This window comes from Typopeltis vanoorti, chromosome 4 (genome assembly GCF_054136105.1).
Source record: "Typopeltis vanoorti isolate ZY-2024b chromosome 4, IOZ_Tvanoo_1.0, whole genome shotgun sequence".
Taxonomy (NCBI): Eukaryota; Metazoa; Arthropoda; class Arachnida; order Uropygi; family Thelyphonidae; genus Typopeltis; species Typopeltis vanoorti.
This window is the reverse complement of record NC_143552.1, coordinates 58,257,237-58,278,260: the sequence shown is the minus strand read 5'-3', so window position 1 is coordinate 58,278,260 and position 21,024 is coordinate 58,257,237. Positions and strand designations below refer to the sequence as shown.

The 21,024-nt window shown below is 34.7% G+C and overlaps 1 protein-coding gene across 1 annotated transcript in view; it reads left to right on the top strand.

Moving 5' to 3' along the window:
• RpL9 (ribosomal protein L9) overlaps positions 1-19,372 on the top strand; it is a 47,737-nt gene extending 28,365 nt beyond the window's left edge. The window contains exons 4-5 of the mRNA XM_090391205.1: positions 4,721-4,934; positions 19,226-19,372. Of these exons, the coding sequence (XP_090247331.1) occupies positions 4,721-4,934; positions 19,226-19,326 (315 nt within the window). The 3' untranslated portion in view covers positions 19,327-19,372. The remainder of the gene's footprint in view (positions 1-4,720; positions 4,935-19,225) is intronic.
• Positions 19,373-21,024: the final 1,652 nt, after the last annotated feature.

Below are 21,024 nucleotides of genomic sequence, written 5' to 3'. Positions count from 1 at the left end.
CCATATGCAACCTTTTCAACCTGATTATAACCTTATATTGCTACATCATCTTTATATACTATTGCTCTTCCTAATTTTGTATCATCAGCAAACAATTGCATATCCCCTCTTAAATCTTTCCCTATATCTTTGATATACAAATTAGAAAGTAGTGGTGCTAATATAGAACCCTGAGGTACTCCACTGGTCATCACCCTCATTCTCCTAGATTTCATATACTACTATATTCATATGCTCATATTGCACCATATACTTACATGCAATTATATTATGTGTCTGTCATCCCCCCCCCTTAATCTATGTTACTAGTTCATTTCCATTCCTATTTGCTCCAAGTTTTGTAATAATTTTCCATGTGGTATTCTGTCAAATAATTTTGCAAGTATATTAATATCATCAGGTACCCATTTCCTTCATCCAATTCTGCTGTCAATTATAAAATGTGAATTTTACACTTGGCTTTCTTACATTTTTTTCTGTATTCTCTCCTAACACAAACTGACTTAGTTGTCAGGAACTTTCAGTATACTATCTTTTTTCTTAGCTTCCTCTTTAACTTCCTGAGTCTGCTATGGAGGTCTGATTTTTCTATCGTTACAGGCAACCTCACCACATGCCTCTCTGACTGAATCAGTTTTCTTCAGGGTTAGCCAATGAATCTCCAAGGTTTGGGTCTCATTTTCAAACCGTATCATTTTTTTGTTCTTCAATTTTTGTGTATTTGAGTTCACAATTCATCCCTGAAAGATGATCAACTTTGATTTATTTTAAAACTTTCTTACATAGTTTTCAATATGAAAATCAATTTTATCCTGCTCAAAATTAAATAGCGATCACTTCCTATTTCAAATCCTCCATATACTGTAGTATCCTGAGCCAGCAGGAAAACATGCTATCAACTATAACATACTGAACGAGACTTATTTTTTTTTTGCTTCTTCTCTCCATATCGATTTGTGCACATTTTTATTTTAGAACATGGTGTTAGTAATAACTAGTCTGTGTTCTGAACAGAAATCAAGCAGGCACTTACCACTGTTATTATCTCTGCTGTTTTTCTCCAAATTTTTCCCAAACATTTCTATAAGTGTGGTAATCATTTCTTACTGTGCTGTTCAGACCTCCAACAAGGACTAATTCTTTCTTTTCATTATCAGCTGCCTTCTCTAATTCCTTGAAATATTCCTCTATTTCTTCCTTAGCAGAAATTTAGCATTGAATACTATAGCTACTTCTTCTTTTCCCTGATTGTTATTGCCTGAATATATTTTCTATTTTTCTGTGGTTGCTTGCTCTTGATTTTTGTACAAATTTTGTCTCATTATGTAATAGACACACCATGTATTACATCCGTAGATTCTTGAGCCTTTAAAAACTTTTTTTTTTGTTCAAAATGCTATTTCTCTTCTCCTGTTTAACTCCTATAATAAATTTAGTTTAATCCTTTATCCAAGTGTGAGCAAACAAAGTTTGCACCTGAAAGTATCTTCAGGACTGGGGTAAGGTGGTACAACACCAGGGCAACTCGTTGCAAAGGTGGAGCAAGCTACCAACACTCCTATCTCAGTATTTCCCATAATGCAAAACACATCTCCTTGCAGATATGTCTAATGTTATGCATTAAGGGAAGGGCCACAACCCAGACTAGTTTCGTCCTTTATTGAGATCTCTTCAGTGGGAGCCAGGCCCAAGTGGAGATACTAGGCAGAAGCATTAGCAGGTCATCTCTACCTATAGGAGTTGCCAAATGGTGTGCCATCCTTTTTTAATAAATTACTCTGGATTTAGAGAAAGATGTTGAAAGTTTATTTTTCACTTGGTTAGAGTATAATAAATTTAGTTTAATCCTTTATCCAAGTGTGAGCAAACAAAGTTTGCGCCTGAAAGTATCTTCAGGACTTCCCTGGTGTTGTACCACCTTACCCCAGTCCTGAAGATACTTTCAGGCACAAACTTTGTTTGCTCACACTTGGATAAAGGATTAAACTAAATTTATTATACTCTAACCAAGTGAAAAATAAACTTTCAACATCTTTCTCTAAATCCAGAGTAATTTATTAAAAAAAGGGTGGCACACCATTTGGCAACTCCTATAGGTAGAGATGACCTGCTAATGCTTCTGCCTGGTTCCCACTGAAGAGACCTCAATAAAGGACGAAACTAGTCTGGGTTGTGGCCCTTCCCTTAATGCATAACATTAGACATATCCGCAAGGAGATGTGTTTTGCATTATGGGAGATACTGAGATAGGAGTGTTGGTAGCTTGCTCTACCTTTGCAAGGAGTGGTCTGGTGTTGTACCACCTTACCCCAGTCCTGAAGATACTTTCACGTGCAAACTTTATTTGCTCACACTTGGATAAAGGATTAAACTAAATTTATTATACTCTAACCAAGTGAAAAATAAACTTTCAACATATTTAACTCCTAACATGAAATCATATATCCAGCCAACCTTAGAATATTCTCACATTTGAGATGGTTCACCTAAAACTTTCTTAAGAAAACTTGATACCTTTTGTAGACTCTTTCCACTCACTTTCCTATAGATGCTCTGTTTCTGCATTGTCTTTTTTGCAGGTACGTATGGGTTGCTCTGCTGAACTGTTCACTACCACTCCTTCACTTTCCTCTGATCATGGAAGAACTAAGGCCAGCCTCCTGTACGCAGCCTAACATATCTAACCAATATTGCATCATCTTCTTTTATTCCAGGTTCCCCTTTTTTTTCTTCGAATAGCCTTTCCCACATAACCCTAGCTTTTCAAGAAACTTGTCAATAGATTACTTCCTTTATTTGCCCCCCCCCCCCCCCACATATATGCATTGTTGTGGTAAAGGTCGTTACTTCTCTTGTGGAGTTAGTATTAAAACTAGGTAAGAGGACATATGTGTCGCACTGATAATGTTGATCAGATAATTGATCCAAGTGTGACATGGATTGCTTGTGCATTAGAGAGCAGACCAAATTGTACATAGTGTACAATTAAAATTAAGTTTTCTTTTTAAGATTCCTGAAGAATATTCGTTGCCACAAGGCAAAATTTTAAGCATTTAACACGAAAGCAAAAGTTTTGTTTTTTCATTAGCCAATGGGTATACATGTTATATACACTGAGTTAGCTTTGCATTATGAACCCCCCCCCCATTTACATATTCAGCATGATAACGAAGTACCACATGATATTAATGTCACGTGCGGTTAATATAAATAGGCACACCTATCCTTTGTACGTAAGCAGTAAACGTTTGCCAGTATTGGAGAAATGTGGCAAAGTAAGCCAGTCAGATAGTTGGGAACCAGAGGACAAGTGTCATTATTTTGGAAACAGCCACACTTGTTGGTTGCTCCCATACTACTATATCAAGGATGTACCAGGACTGGATTAACTTTTGAACAGACATCCACCAGAAGGGCTCGCATTGGTCAGCCACGCGTGGTTGATCCTAGAGGTGAGTGTCAGGGGTCACGATTGGTATCTCAGCAATGACATACAATAGTCATACAGCTCACCCGCCATTACAACAGCAGGGCAGTTTGACCCATTTCCACATGCACTATGCGCTGTACCTTGCTTCGTCAATGGTTCCATAGCTGGAGACCGACAAGGCATTGCAAACAAGACCTTGGATTGGGCCAAGGAATGTCAGCAATGGATCCTTGAAAGATGGAAGAAAGTCGTCTGGAGTGATGAGCCTTGTTTCTGCTGCACGATGCTGATGGCCAGGTTCGTATTTAGCATGAACAGCATAAAGCTCTATCCCCCAGTTGACAGGTGGGTTTCAACAGGCCAGTGAAGATGGTGTTATGGTCTGGACAGCTTTTTCCTGGCATGCTGTAGATCCAATGGGTATCATCCCACAAACACTGGATGGTGAATGCTACAGGGACCTGTTAGACAACCATATGCATCCATACCTGCAGAAGGTTTACCCTGACCACAGCGCCTTCTTTCAACAGGACAATACACCTTGTCATTAGGCTCGTACAACTGAGGGGTTGGAGGAACATGACAATGAATTTGCCAAATTACCTTTGCTCCCCAAACTTCCCTGACTGCAACCCAACTGAACATGTACTGACAGAATTGCTGCAGCAGACAGCGATCATGCATGAAGGGATCGGCACCTTGTGAAATCTGTTCGTAGGTGTTTGTGAGCTGTGATTGCACAGAGGTGGACCAATGCATTATTAAATGGGTATTCCTAATGCAGAGCTAACTGTGTGCCTGTGTGTGATGGATTTACTAGGCTATATGACATGATTAAAAAATTTAATTACTAGAAGCTGAGAGATACCAAATTAGGAAAAATACTATTACTACTTGTAATATGCATAAAAAACTTGTATTTTTTTTGCATTTCTCTTTTCATGTTATGCACCTGATGAAGTCTTTCTAACAAGACAACACTAGCTGTACACTCCAGTAATAAATAATATTTTTACTATTTTGGTATCTCTTGGTTTCTAATCATTAAATTTTTGAATCATATAATGTTGTTCAATAGCAGATCATCACAAAGCTGTTGCACAATGAAAGACGTATGCCTGCCTCCCAAGAAGTAGGATGCACTTGTGAACTACTTCTTTGTATTACAATGTCCTGTTCAGAAAAGGTGGTTAAAAAATTTAGTTGTATTTGTGTTATTCTGATAACATAATTATCAGTGTAATTGGTAAATGTTTTTTGCTAACTGGAATGCTTTTACTTTTTCCATAGGGTTTTCAATACAAGATGCGTTCAGTGTATGCTCACTTTCCTATCAATGTAACTACCAGTGAAAATAATACATTAGTGGAAATCAGGAACTTTCTGGGAGAGAAGTATGTGCGGCGAGTAAGGATGCAAGTGGGAGTTACATGTAAAAATTCAAGCCAACAAAAGGATGAGTTGATTTTAGAAGGAAATGACATTGAGCTTGTTTCCCGATCAGGTTTGAAATCTTTCTTTCTATATATAATTAAAAATATAATATTTTAGGTAGCAAAATACACACACACATGCACGATAATATTTATTATTGCTGTGAAACTTAATCCCTGGATAACTATATAATTTAAAATTGCTGTCGTCCTCCTGTTTGTGCATTGCAGGTAAATCTTTTCATTATACAGTGTTTCAAAATTGAACACTTCAAATTATTTCATTCCTGAGTAATTAGGTTTCATATGAACATATAGTGTAAACCGATTTGTAAAGGAACCATTACACTTGTGTAGAGTTGCTTCACTTTAAGTCTACTTAACCCTTCAGAGGTCACAGCTGATCTGACAGATACAAATTGTTTTAATATGAATATTCTCACATATTGAGTGTATAGCTTGGAGGTCATGACTAGCTGTGCATGCATATATTATGAATGTTATTCCGCACTGTTTATGTCGTCAGTTTTTTAACACATTATGTAAAGGTGTGTGATGTTTGGTAGTAAATTGTACCTGAGAGATACTGAGAACTCCGATGTCAGTATAGTATTGGTTTAGTTGTTTATTTTTTATATACTATTGAAAATGGCTGGAAAAATATATCGATTGGATAATCCATCAGATTTTGAAGAGATTCAGCAAATGTTACTCGAGTAACATTTGCTGAGGAAAATGATAGTTGAATACGAAGATGAAGATTATGTGAAAGTTCCTTCAGAAGATTCGGATACCGAATCAGATATTACTAGTGAAGAAATTGAAGAAGAATTAGCATGAATGAAGAGTATTTTCTTGGAAAGGATAAAGAATTAAAATGGAGGAAAAATCCAATAAAAGACATTAGAAGACAGCCGCAGAATAATTTGTGTCAACTTCCGTTAGTGTTCAGCCATATGCAAAAAATGCCAAGACAGAACTTGGAATTGCTTTATCACAAATGATATTTTAGATCTAATCTTATTTTATACAAATAAATACATCGATTCTATTTTGAACCGGTATTCAAGACGAAGAGATGCTAAACAAATAGATAAAACAGAATTGAAAGGATTTTTAGGCCTCTTATATCTAGCTGGTTTACATCGCAACAATCAGCTAAATTTGCAGGATTTATTGGTTATAGATGGTTGTGGGATTGAACTTTTTAGACTTATGATGTCTTTACAGAGATTTAGATTTATTCACAATTGTATCAGGTTTGATGACAAACTTACCCGCTTAGAATGCTGAAAGTTGACAAATTAGTGACCGTGAGAGACATTTTCTCACAATTTGTAGAAAATTGTAAATTATGCTACTCTATGGGGCAGAATGTAATACTAGACAAAATGTTATCTGGGTTTAGACAATATATTCCATCAAAACCCAGTAAATATGGAATAAAAATTTTTGCTATGGTCGATTCGAAAGTATTTTATGCAGAAAATCTTGAGACTTGCAGAACCCATTTACTCTTCAGGATGTAATATTACAGCCGATAATTGGTTCACTAATATAAATCTTATTGCTAACTTGAAAAAGAAGCGACTTTCATATGTAGGTACTATTCATAAGAATAAACTCCAACTACCACCTGAATTGATGTCTCCTAAAAACAGGTCTGAAAAATCCAACATGTTTGCTTCTAGTGCAGATTGCACACTTGTATCTCATATACCAAAAAAGAGGAAAATCATAATTTTAGTTTCAAGTATGCACTTTGATAACACCGTGAATTTAGATTCCCAAAAGCCTGACATAATAGAATATTACAATCAAACTAAGTCAGGAGTTGACACTGTGGATCAAATGATTGGGACATATAATGTAGCCAGGAACACCAGAAGATGGCCTATGGTTATACACCCTCTGTCCAAAAAAGAAACCGAACTTTGATAGAAAATAAAACACAGGCCAATTATAATTATTCAAATCATTTATTTCAATCAATATACTCTCCCTCAGCTTCAATACAGCATTTGGCACGGTCAATTAATTCGTTAAATGAGTTTTTATATCGGTTTTTGGGATACTGTTGAGGTCGTGGTTACTGCCGCTTGAATGTTTTCAGTGGTGGCGTATCCAGTGGTGAGCCTATAGAAATTTTAACAAAGGGCTCGCATCATCGAGCAAAAAAAAAAAAAAAAAAGCCTAACTTAACCCTTATAATACTTATATTGCGACTTTGTAGAGCTTCTGACAGATATAATTCCTGTAGGATATCAATCGTTAATGCTAGATCTTTTAAAAATTCCAAATGAGAAGTCGGTTTAAAAAGCTCTTATATTTATCGTTCAACGTAAAATGCTTGCATAAAGCTGGGTAATTTCCCCACAAAGCAAGAGCCGTTCGTAAACTGCAAGCTGCCCAAACACACAGCCGATCTTTAAAATTTCGATACCAAGGTCTTTTGAAATCGTATTTAATTCTCGTTGATTTTTTTGGTGATTGATGATAAAAAGCATATAATTTATCCATAAATATTTCAAAATGATTTATTTCTTTAATGTTTTTTATCGAATCGTCCAATGCTAAGTGTAAACGATGAGCGCAATGCCAAATCACAACATTGTGAAATTTTTGTAGAAGTTTGATTGCAATACCTGATTTGTTCCCTAACTTTTTTACACTAGCTCCATCAGAACAAAATGCAATGAAATGATTTTTTATATAGTTATCAGAAAATCCATATGAATATAAAGTAGCAATTACAGTAGCATGTATACATTCCACGGTGGTATTTTCTAGTTCTAGAAGATTATTAAACAAGAACAAGGGGCTTGCAAATTTGAGAAAAATTTAACAAAGAGCTCTCCGAGCCCCTTATAGCTCACCACTGGGCGTATTGCTTTCATTGGCAAATGAAGTCAGGGGTGGAGAAAGAAGTCGCAGGGTGAAAAATCAGGTAAATACTGCGAGTGATCTAACACACAAACTTGGTTTTTGCTCAAAAACTGTCTCACAATGTTTGAACAATGAGATGGTGCATTATTGTGCAAAAGTGACCAGTGCCTGCATCACGATGTTCATGCTGCACGCAGCGAATTCTCGCTATCAATCTCTTCAAAACTTTGAGATAAAACTCACCATTGACCGTTTGGCCAGGCGGAATGAATTCTTTGTGGATCATGCCTGTAGAATTGTAGAAACAAGTCAGCATTGTCTTTACTTTTGACTTCTCCAGGCGACTTTTTTTCGAATACCCCTCTTCTGGTGGTCTCCACTCAGCACTCTGGTGCTTTGTTTCAGGTTCATACTCAAAACACCGTTTCATCATCAGTACTGATCATTTACTGGTGATACTCCTTCGGTCATCTTGTGGGGGAACAAATCATGAATTCAATTTACAAAGGCCCAAACTCTTGGTCAAAATGTTGTGTACAGTTGAGTTTGGAATCCCAAATTTATCTTCAATCAATCTCATGGATGATTTCGGGTTTTCTTTGATGAAATCGCGCACTTTTTGAATGTTAACTTTGCTCAGTTGAGTTTTTGGACACCCTGGCTTTTCGTCATCCTCAAGCATCTGACGACCATTTTGAAATCGCTTAAACCACTCATGGGATAAGCATTCATCGCTGTATGCTTGTTGAAAGCATTTGATGTGTTTTGGTAAAACTTTTACCAAGTTTAACACGAAGTCAATCACAGCTCTGTTTGGAAACTCATTTTCTGACTGTTCGCCAAAACACACTGTCACTGTTGGCACTATAACTTGGCTTTTAATGAAAGAAATGTCATAAACAGTTGACACAATACTAACGAAGGTTGCCACTTTCGGCAACAAAAAGATACAATAGGTGGCGCCACTAGTTTCTGCTATTTTTGAAAAGTTCAGCTTCTTTTTGGGCAGAGGGTGTATTCTACACAATTTTGAATATTCCAGGAATCAATGCTCAGACTATTCATATACTGAACAACAATGTGAAAATACTGCACAGAATATTTATTAGAAATCTCATAACACGTAACGCAGTTAGTGTCAGAACAAATAAAAAGGCATTCAGAAATCTCTACATGTGTGCATAAGCCTTCACACCTGAAACTTCATCAATTTCAGACACAATTTGAAGGAAATTCTAACGACGACATAGATATGGCTCCCTTGACAAACAGAAAAAGATGTTTTACACACTATGTATCCAAAACGAGTCGCTTATCAAAATATTTTTCTAAGTGTTGTAAAAAGTATTTATGCCTTAAGCATAGCAGTATTGTTTGCCATGACTGTTATGACTATTTTGTGAATCCAACTATTGAAGATTCTCATTAATTAATGTTAAATGCATTTGCTTAGTTTTATTTTCTTTATCCATGTTTGTGTTATTTTGTAACAAAAATTTTTATTCTTTATATTTCTTTGTTCAATAATTTCTAGATTGTAATTGAAAATAAATAAACCATCATGTATTATATTTGCAGTGTTTTTTTAAGTTTTGCATTTCAGCGCATACTAGTAATGAATGTATCTCTCGGATACACACTGCAATTTTTTTGATGCGAACTCTACTAGGTTAATCGAATTGAGCTAATATGTATCATTTTCTTCTAACTTACTCTTGCAGATTATGCAGTGCAGGTGTTGTAAAAGTTCCATACCTCCATATTTGAGCATTTATGGTCAGATTTCAGATTTCTGATGATTGGAATTTCTTATCTCAAGTATTTATGTATTTCCTACTGCATTCCTCTTTAATATTTTATTCCACTGTCTCTGCTTGTTTTATTTAACTATTAAAATAATTACTCCAGACATGAATATCTTCTGTTTTTATGCCATCTTATTTCTGATTCCTGTTCCTTTCACAGTATCTTCCTCAATTTCTAAGATTTTTCCAACTTCAAGAGCATTTTGCCACTTTCTTGTATCTTATATTCTTTCTGAAGTCTTCCCATGCCTTCCTAAAGCTTTTGGAATAGCTTCCAAAATGTGTACCTTTCTTACATTTTTCTCTATATTCTCTCTGAGCACATGCTGATTTACTTCTTAGGAACTTTTCTATATGCTCTTTTCCATGATTTCCTCTTTAACTTCTTGAGTCTACCATGATGTTTCTGTCCTTGCAAACAACCACATACCTCCCCAGCTGAATCAGTGTTCTGAGTTGCTGCAGTTTGGGTCTTGTTTTCAAACTATTTATATTTGAGACTTCACTTCACCTCTGAAAGTTGCTAGACCTATTATTCCTTTTTAAACTTGTTTTTGTTTTTCAATGATAGTCATTTTTATTCTATTTCAAAAGTAAAGGATAATCAATTCCTGTTTCAAACCCATGTGTATAGTCTTCTATCCTGAACCACTGTAAAAATATATAACTGGCTGTCCACAATATTTGTTTTCTCTCCATACAAATTTGTATATGTCTTTATGCTGGAACATGGCATTAGTGATATCTACTCCATATCCTGAACAGAAATCTTTCAGATACTTACCATTATTATTAGCTGTGCCCTTTTCTCCATGTTTTCCCTGAAATATTTCTATATGGTGTTCATTTCCTACTGCTGTTTAAATCTCTGACAAACCAGATTTTAGCTTTTTTTTGTCAGCTGCTTTCTCTGGACTTGAAATATTTCTTGACCTCTTCCTCAGTAGAATCTTCTATGAGAACCATAGACTTAGATGAGGCTGTTCGGTTTCCTATTTTGATGTTTGCCCACATCATTCTACTTGAAAATGCAAGAAGATAATCTTAATCTTAGTGTTTAGTATTATTGATGCCTGAGCATAGCATCTTGTAGTTGAGAAGAATGTCACTTGTTTTTGTCTTCATTTTGGTAACACCAATTATGTTAATGTAGTATGTCTCTAATTCTGCTAGTTTGACTTCTTTTCCATTGACAGTTCTAATCTTGATTTCTGCTGATGCTGCTAATTTGTTTCCCTGACAAAAGCTTTGAGAAGGGCATTGTTTAACAAGGTGATGCTACAGCCAGAATAACATTTCTGTTGTATCATCATCTTTTGGTTTAAGCCATTACAGAATACAGATTTGTTCTTTCTCTCTCCAAGTAACTGGAACTTAAAAAAAAAATCTACCTAATACATAAACAAATTGAGAATAATTTTTTTAAAAAAATTGTTTTATTATTATTTTTTGGCTGTAATATATCTTACATTATTCCCTTCAATTTAGAAGCATTTTAGTTATTGTCTTCTAATTCCCTGGAAGCCAGCAAGAGAATGTCATTCTTCATATCACACAATTAGTTTTTTATATTCACTATACAACAAAAGATTGGTCTACTATGGTTATCTGCTTTTATTGATTAACTAAATTAAAAATAAAATGTCCATGTGTGCAAATATTATGAATTGAACAATGGGATTTTTTAATATTTAAAATGCTGCTTTACATTACTCTAATAATGGCACTTTCCTTTTTAAAAATATTAAAAGCAAATTAATTACACTAATAAAAAATTTATTGTATTATTTATTTTTGAAAATCTGCTTAACAGAATAATTACCACTCAGACAGAGCTCTCCTTTTCATAAAAAATTATGTAAAAATTTTAAACTCTCATGCATGTATTAATCTCTTTCTGCTTGTTCAGTGAAATAGTTTTATGTTAAAATTTGTGAACTTTCTACATGCCCTGGTTTTGCTTGAAATGGATTCACTAGCATAACTTCTCTTTGTAGGTGCTACATAATTTAAGTAAATAGTAGACATGAAATTATTTGCAAATTACTGAAAGTTCTGTTTTAATACTACAAATTTTTCATGTTCCAGAATCACAAAATACAGGTGTCTCTATTTTGTGATTTTGGAACATGTGAAAATTAAGTCATTACAGAATACAGTCTTGTAAATAATAGCTTCTGTGTTAAAAATATATCCCAACCGAAAGTTCTTAAAGAATGCGCTGTGATCACACATCATTCTCTTGATGTGTGACCACAGTACATTCTCTAATCTTCCTCCTCTTCTCCCCACCTTCAATAGCTGCAGTTTCACAATATCTTCACTGGCATAAGATGGGGAAAGAAATCAGATTTGTTCTTTCTCTCTGAGAGTAACTGGAAGAAAAAAATCTGCCTAATACATAAAAAAAAATGTTTATCAAAATTTGGTGAGCTTTTAATAAAATTTATTTTTTAAATAAATTTATTAAATTAAATAAAAGCTATTTATTTTCAAATCAAGGTAAACCAAAACTGTGACACTTGTGAATTGTTTTATTGAAAATCTTGCTTAGTATTTATATACAACATTCAGCATCGCCCTTCAACATTTACCCATGGTATATTTTTTGAAATTGGGGTATACACATAGGACAATGATATTTCTCTTTCTCACACACATGTATCTGTCCTCTTCTTCAAATGACATTTTGGACACACATAATAATACCTGGGGGGATTTTTCTTTTGGTGCAGGAAACATCAGGATTGCCAAGTGTCTTCCTTTCAATCTAAAGCCATTGATTACCAGGTGATGCGTTTCCCATTTTAGTGATTGAATTTAGTGTATGGAAATTTTCTCTTAAGGGTTGGTTGAAAATATGAGTATTGTTCTTCATTGTTTTACTTAGTATAGTGCCTGAGCATTTAGCACTTATGTGCAGGAAGCTAAAAAAGAACTTTATGTTCTGCTTAAAGTTCAAGTTTGCAAACATTCTGCAGAACTGTCATCATATCTGACCTGTCAATTGCTCTAGTATTGTTGTAATATATATGTTGCCCACTGGGTAAGAGAGGGAGCTTCATTATTGGCTGATTGGTCTGTCGCTTTGTCCTGATGTTATCATTACTTGTCAGCACGCAAACCTCCCACTATTTTTACTATCCTTAGGAAGACATGAACCATATGATATGCCAGCCAGGAAATTTCTTTTGCTATGTGCACCAGTACAAATGTTTTCTTCCATATAGCAGATATAGATGTAAATCTATCATAGTATCCTATATTCACAAGTTTAGGCTTAAGTGCTGAGAAAACATGTTAGAGATTTAATGGAATATTCACAACACTAAGAAAGGATTAAACACTATTTTTAATGCTTCTAATATTTTGCCTGTCACTTAAACATCTTCAGAGATTACAACTGACACTTGTAACATGCACAAAGACAACACAATACTGAATGAAACATGTGGCTATGACTAAAGTGGTGTATCCTCTATGGATGTTTGTAGGAGGCTTAGATTGATAATTGGGATCTCTGAGGATTAATGTTTCCCACATTTTAGGAAATTTCTTGCAACTGTATTTGTTTATATTTGGTTGATTTCTGAGTGGCAGATTCCAAAAACAGTCTCTTTTAAATTTACTATGATGGAACATGGTCTCCCCCCCGAAGATCCTGTGAGTTTTATCTAGTACATGGTCTGCAAGACCTGATTGAGTTGCAATTGCAGATGCAAGAACAGATAAGAATAGCAAATGTTCATCTAAATGGATGGTGCCTCTTCAAAGTATACCAACTTGTAGGAAACAATATACTTTATATATTCCAGGCACTGAGAGAGGAGGGAGCTGATAAAGACGGTAAGTTTCCAGTGGGGCTTTAGAAACTATACAGTTTTTTTTTTTTTCTGATGTACCTCAGATGTAGGAGATGGTGATGGCATTTCTGAAATCCTTTTGAAGGGATGGCTACAAATTGATGGGAGGATTGATTATTTTTTTTTTTTAATTCTAAGAACTGTAGCCATTGGATAGGAAGGTGTGTATGATTGAGTTCTGTTGAGTGGTTCCACTCTTTCTGATGGAGCATCAGAGGCATCTACTTGGGGGGTGGGGATATGGATTTTAAGTAAGCTGTATATACGATGGGACATGAACCAGAGTGAGGTTTTTTTTGTGATGTCAGTCAATCATGGAGATACTTTTTAAGTAGCCTTTTTAGTTTTTTAATTGCATTTTGGTGGGGTGTAGGTAGAGTAATTTTGGAGAATAATATCCATTTTCCAATTATATTCAGTAGACTTAAGGACTTCAGTTTGCTTTTCTGGTGATTACAATACTTCTTATCTTTTCATAACTTTCTGAGAGCAGTAAATTGGCCAGAAGATAAGATTACTTTTCAGAGGTGAAAACTGAGAAAGAATACTGGTGACATTAAGTATATTGTTGGCTATTTCTGGAGTCATATTATCCTATAAATCTTGAGGAATGAAAATGAAGTCCAAAACTTGCCATCCTTGTTTGTTCACCAACCAGTTAGATATCTAGAAAAGAAAAGAAGAATAAAATGTGTCTAAGTTGTGGCTCAATGACTGTTTTTTGCTTGAATTATAAGCCAAAATGAACAAATTGAGAATCATTGAAGTTCTAGATTTGTGTTCACAGCCATAAGAAGCTTATTATGATATTCATGAGTACTGAATATGCTGTTGTCTCCTAAGAATGGTCTCATTATAGTCTGTTGAATGTTATAAATTTGAGATCAGTGTTTTAGAAGAAAATCTAAATGGATGGCAATCGTGCAGTTTATTCTTGATTTAAAAATTAATGAAATGAAGCTTACAAGACTTAGGCTGAAATCCTTACATTAAACAGGATATGTATTATTAGAGAATGGATTAAACAGGCTAATCACTATATCATACAGTTTATGACTAGCTAAATTTTAAGAATATACTTTGTACTGAAGAGCACTACAGATATGTATATCCTATGCTTGAGCAGTGAATGGATTGAATACAATAAAACTTGAGAAAGTTTAATATTTAACTTAAAAGATAAATTGTAGTTCATCATCTGCAAAAATCTCAATATAAAGTAGTATGTCTTATAAGCATGCTAGGTGGATGCTTATAACTCACACACTTGCAATTTGTGATTATTATTTCAGCCTTCCACCAAGAGCAGAAGGGTTGGATATAAATTGTCTGTTTACTTTAAAGAAGTGTTCTGGAATAAAATAATGTTTTCGAGAGGGAAAACCAGAGCACCCAGAAGAAAACACCCCAAATATCAAGTTGAGCTGTATGCTGGCTAACACCATATGGTAACAATAGAAGAAAATAACAATTTTTGTTAATTCTCAATAGGATGGCTTGTGCTTGCTCATTTAATGTTTGTTGTGTCATGTAGTTCCCCTATAGGCAAAAGAATGCTTTCATACTCTAGTAGATCAAGAATTATCTATATCTTATCCTCACCAAAGTTTTTACAGTCATGGCAAAATATTCGCTACCTGTCTTAAATCACTTCTAGCCTTCGGAATCCCGTTTGCAAGTCCGAATCGTGTTTTTTGGGATCAGCGCATTGCAGAAGATTGGATCTGACAACACTTTGAATCATCATCATCATCATCATGCGTATCAAGGATTGAGGCCTAGCATGGCCTGTTCTGGCCTTAGATCACCGTTGATTCGTTTAAGAGGATGTCCTGGTTTTCTTTTTCCTAATGGCTTGTACTTTAAGGCTTGTTTTGGTAATTTCATTCTTTGAACGTGTTCCATCCATTTATGTTTATATTTTTAAATTTTTTCTATTACTGGTTCTTGGTTTAATTCTTTCATAATTTCTCTGTTTCTTTTGTGATCAAATAGGGTATACTTTGCAGTTTTTCTCATAAACTTCATTTCTGCTGTTATTAATCTTTGTTTGTCTTTTTTTGTTTTGTTGTCCGGATTTTGCTTCCATACATTAAGACTTAGAGCTTTACTGGTCTAATATTTGTACACATGACATGAAAATACAAGTCTGGTTCACAGAAAATTATTTCTTAACCTTGAAAGATCACTGAAATTTAATTCCTAGTATATTCTCTTGCACTCACTTAATTAAATCTTCAATAAGCCTACTTTATATTACAACTATTAGGAAATTTCGCATATATCATAGATTTCCTAGGTGCGCATATCAATCGTAACTTAGCTTCATTCAGGCACCATATGTATATAAATATGTATATATATACAGTCATACCCCGACTTACTCAAATCCGGAGTTATGCGGTTTCTTATACGTATTCCCATCCCACTTCATGCCTCACCACTAGTCGTATCTTTCCGGTGCCGGCGGCATTCACCAGTAATTCAAGAGCTCTAAAAAATAAATCTAAAACTGGCTTGCCAATGATTTGGAAGTCAAATCTAAAGCTTGAGTGACAGCTTCTATTTTTGAAGACTGGTTTGGTCACTACTTCTTACCTGAAGTTAAACGTTATTGCCAGTTTTAAAAAATTCTGTTTAAAGTTATGCTCATTATTGATAATGCACCTGGTCACCCTTCTGCAACTTTAATTGATTTTATCCACATGTAAAAGTTTTCTTGCCTCCAAATACAACCAGCTTACTGCAACCGATGGACCAAGGAGGTATCAAAACATTCAAAGCATACTACATGGCATTCGTTTGCAAGTCTGAATGAAGCTATGAGGCAAAATGAGCAACTGTCTGTTAAAGAGTTTTGGAAACAGTTTAATGTTTTAGATGCTGTAAGGATTATCGGAGATTCTTGGGGTGAAATTTCCCAAAAAAACCTTGAATGAAGTCTGGAAAAAACTTTGTCCATCCTTTTTTAAATGCGAAACGGAAATGTTGCCAGAAACTGATAAAGTTAGTTGCTGAGGCAAGGCAATAGAAGAAGTTGTCAACCTTGCAAGGTAATTAGATTTAGAAGTTGACAGTGAAAATGTCAGCGAGCTGTTAGACTCACATAACAAGGAGCTTTCAATTGATGAACTCATAGAGATGCGTGAGCAAAGCGCTACCGAAGAGACCGAAACCTCAGATCCAGTTCTACCAGAAAAACACACGACAATTGCAAAATTAACAGAAGGTCTCGGCTTAATTAAGAAAGGTTTTCAGATTTTGGAGGACATAAATTCTAACGAGGAACGAATTGTAGCCACAGGGCAAGGAATAAAAAAAATCATTGTCTTGCTATGAAGAAATTTTGCGTGACAAGAAAAAGACACTATGCTTGGACTCGCCGAACTTTATATAGTTTCTATATTTGGCATGAAACTCTTTGAGATTCTTATTCAGCTATGAAATAATATGGGATGTAATATCCCTTAACTTAAATAAGTTCACATCACCGAATTGAAACCTTTGGCTCTTCATATAATTAGTAATTTACTAGGACACCTTCTTGGCATTTCTTATAGTAGGGTATGTAAGTTCTGTTCACTACAAACTTGGTATTATCTAGGTCTACCTACTCACTGATGAGACCTCAAAGGCTGAAACCGGTCTGGGTAGTGACCTTCTCTCATGATGTAGAACAGTAATACTGCTCCTAGGAGCTGGATTTCACATTATGGGTAAATACCAAGAATAGTGATTGGAGCTTGCTCCACCCTTACTATGAGTTGCCTCAGCGTTGCACTACCAAATTGGTTATGTGTTGCACTATCCAGGTATTTGCTTACGCTTGGACTCACCGAACTTTATATAGTTTCTATGTTCGGTTATGAAACAATATGGGATGTAATATCCCTTAACTTAAATAAATTAGTAATTGGAATCTATTAGATTTTATGAAACCATCAACATCGAAATAACTTTCTTTTTTTTATGTATGAAAAACTACAATTATGATTATATTTCTTAAAAAATATAGGTGTTTTAGTAAACCTTTGGTCCTAATATTTTGTATGTTTGTATATATAAATTACATGCAAAATTATACCCCGAGTAAGTAAGTCGAATTACGCGAATTCGACTTATGCGTTTTTTGCTGGTTCCACCTACCCGCGTAACTTCGGGATGTGACTGTATATATATCTCAGAATCTTATTTTTTTTTCTCAAACACTTAGTTAAAACTCTTGTAATTACATTGGTACAATTTATGTCATCAGGTTCTAAACATTCCTATAATATGATAGCAGGTAAATACTTCAACAAGAATTATCACAAGCACACATTTAGTTATCAAAAGAAATTCAATAGCCCAACTTCTTCTGTGGGAAATTAACTGTGCTCACTTTTCATTTGTCAGTAATTACACTCATTTACGAGTAAATGCTCACACATTAAAACTACCTCCTTAAGTTAGCTAACTTAACAGTTCGATAGATAGGTATGTCTATGAATTAAGTGAATTTTCACTTAATTCACAGACATTTAATGAAAAGAAGGACTCGCGTGGGTCTCCTCCTATCTTGCATGTATCTTCCTTTCCTTATTCCTTTTCCGGTGCTTGAGGGATCTCGACAGCTAGCAGGATATCGGGTAGGCTTTCCGGCGTCTTGAACTGCTCGGCGAAGAATTGCGTAGGTCAGGGCGTGCACTTACTTAACAGAGCTTTGGGATCAATATGCCAAGATTTCTCCTTGGCTTATCGCCTCTGGATATCTACGGCTGCAACTTGAGTGGCTCTCGGTGGACAGATCTCCGTCTTCCCTACCAGAACTAATGGCATCTGTCGAACTCGATCACTCATGGGTGGATTACTCCAGATTAAAAAAAAAAAAAAAAAAAAAAAAAAAAAAAAAAAAAAAAAAAAAAATTCAATCTCATCTCAGATCCAAACCTTTTAACCACCAGTGCCCCCTGCACTTTGGATTAAGTTTTTGGGACCCCTAATCTACCCGTGCAAGTCATTGTTTGCATGGGTACATTAGGGGTCCATAGTTATGAGAACCCTGAATAATAACATGTGACTTAATGGTTCTCGAATTTTCGCCGACAAATTCTTATTTTCCCCTCTTTACCTCCTTAATCCTGCCTACGGGACTTTACTTTTGACTCCCGCCATGCCCTTTTAATATTGACCTTGAAGGTCATCTCGACGGGATTTGTAAACAATTTTCAAAAGGCACGCCTAAACTTTGGCGTTTCTCTTGGTTTCATTACCTCCACATCTCTTCTTGAACAATGAGCGAGTTAATTCCCTTTGGACTTATTTTGTTCTTTACATAGAAAAATAGAGACATTTGTACAAGGAAATTTGGGTGTATTTCCACCGTAAAAGGTCGATGTTTTGGATCACATATATTTTGGGAACATCAAAATTTTACGCTCACATTTATAAATGTCATTATGAATGTCTTCTCACCTTTTAACCTTTCCAGTGATGGCTCATTATCTCCAGCAGTTGAAAATGCCATCCTTGCTGAGCTCAAGTATTCTCGAGTTAACTTTGAGTGTGGATAATGAATTGCTTGGATTACATGGTACAATTCCAGGATTGAGTTCTGCATACTGATCCATTCAAGGAGGTGGTTAGCTGAGAGTGGTTATTTGAGGTTTAAAAGATTAAAAATGTTAACAGTATTTCCAAAACATTTCCAGAAGTAAGGACACAATAATTAATTTGAGAGAATACCTACTAGTTTCTTTTTATCATGAAGATAATTTGATCTGTATTTCCCATATTTAAATAAGTTGATTATATTTTGTTTCTTTTCAGCTGCAAGAATTCAGCAATCAACATTGGTGAAGAATAAAGATATTAGGAAATTTCTTGATGGAATTTATGTATCAGAAAAAACTACCATTGTTGATGAATGAAAGTGATTGGGCTAATTCAGAATAATAAAGTTTGAATTAAACACAATATTTTTGCTAAACATTTCAATACATAACAGCTCATTTTCCATACACTGTTTAGGTAATTATAGAAGTTATGCAGAATTGCATTCTGTTTTAAGGAAGTTGTGATATATCAAAAATGCTGTTTGGGGATGTCAGAGTAAAGGCTATTTTATGTAGGAAAAAAAAAAGACATTGGCTTAGCTATTTGAATAACCTCAGCAAAACTAGAAAGCATGTGCAAAAGAGAAGAAAAAAAAATTAAACACTAAAAACATTAATACACATAACATAATTGCTACTAAAACTGAAGGTGACCAAAAAAGGTAAGAGATTGTTTTTAATAATAAGTAATGAATTTATTATTAAATACCACAACTTGGTATTGCAACTAAATGTTGCTGTACTTGGTTGAGAGTCGATGACTAATTGACTATGATCTTTTTGTCCACTCAGTGCAGTGATCATACATTGTAAATACAGATTGATTGCATTTTTATAGTATTAATATTGTGATATTAGATGATAATTGGTCCATTGAAACTGAATGATAAGTTGGTGTTGGGGATAAACCTAAACTCAATGGCATTTCAATGAAATTTCAGATTGAAATAAATGACAATAGCATGATGTCTTGAATTAGTAAAAGTTCTAATTCAAGTCATTTTGCTAAAAACCATAAAACAACAAAAATACTTCATTGCTGTTAGCAGAACATGTTTCAAATATATATGTAATATAGTTTATTAGAATCTGGCTATTATCAAAGTTGTAAGCTACATGTATATATTACACTAATCTGTACTATTCTTTATACAGTGGTGCCTTGGTTAACGACGAGTGGCTGTAAGAAAAAAATGTCTTGGTTAACGACACTCGATTATGTGAACCTCTATCCGATCTAAAAAACCGGAATTTTCCGATCGCACTCAGCCACGCGCGGGAAGACATTGTCGAATAGAGAACAGTCACGTGGCATAGCTATGAAGCTCGGATATGTTTGACCCATCATAGCCAGCTGTTTACGTTTTCCGTTTATTGTTTCTTTTCTTGTAGTGTATGCTTTATTTTAAAATTTGTGGGTATAAATGCATTTTATGATGAAAATGAGTATTTAAGCATTTATTTTTTGTGTGTTTGTTCGCCATCAAAAGGCAAAATCAAATCTCATCTGTATAATAATCGTGAATCTATAAGCTGCTAATCAGTATGTTATGGTAAATGCTGTATCTAATATCGTCACTTTTTTAACTTTTACTTTTATTTTCAGGTGACAATATGTTCTTTGTATCCCTTGTCTTAGTGTTGTGCAATTTGTAATAATACCGTATTTTGCATATCTTTTTTTTTTTTTTATATAGAGAATTTTTTTACCGTGTGACAAAATGGGTCCGAAAAAGAAAGCTAGTGAGGGGAAAAAAAAACAGAAAAATTTTCTCTATTGAACAGAAGAAAGAAATAATAGCAAAACTTCATGAAGGTGTGAAAGTTAGCTAGCTCAAATATATGAAACCAGTCATTCTACAATATCAACCATTTTGGCTAAGAAAGAAGAACTTATGGTTGCTTAGGGAACTTCAAGGTTGAATGTCAGAGGGCTTCTTTTTGAGCAAATGGAAAATCTATTACTAATTTGGATCAAAGAAAGAGAAATGGCGAGCGATACTACATCTCAAA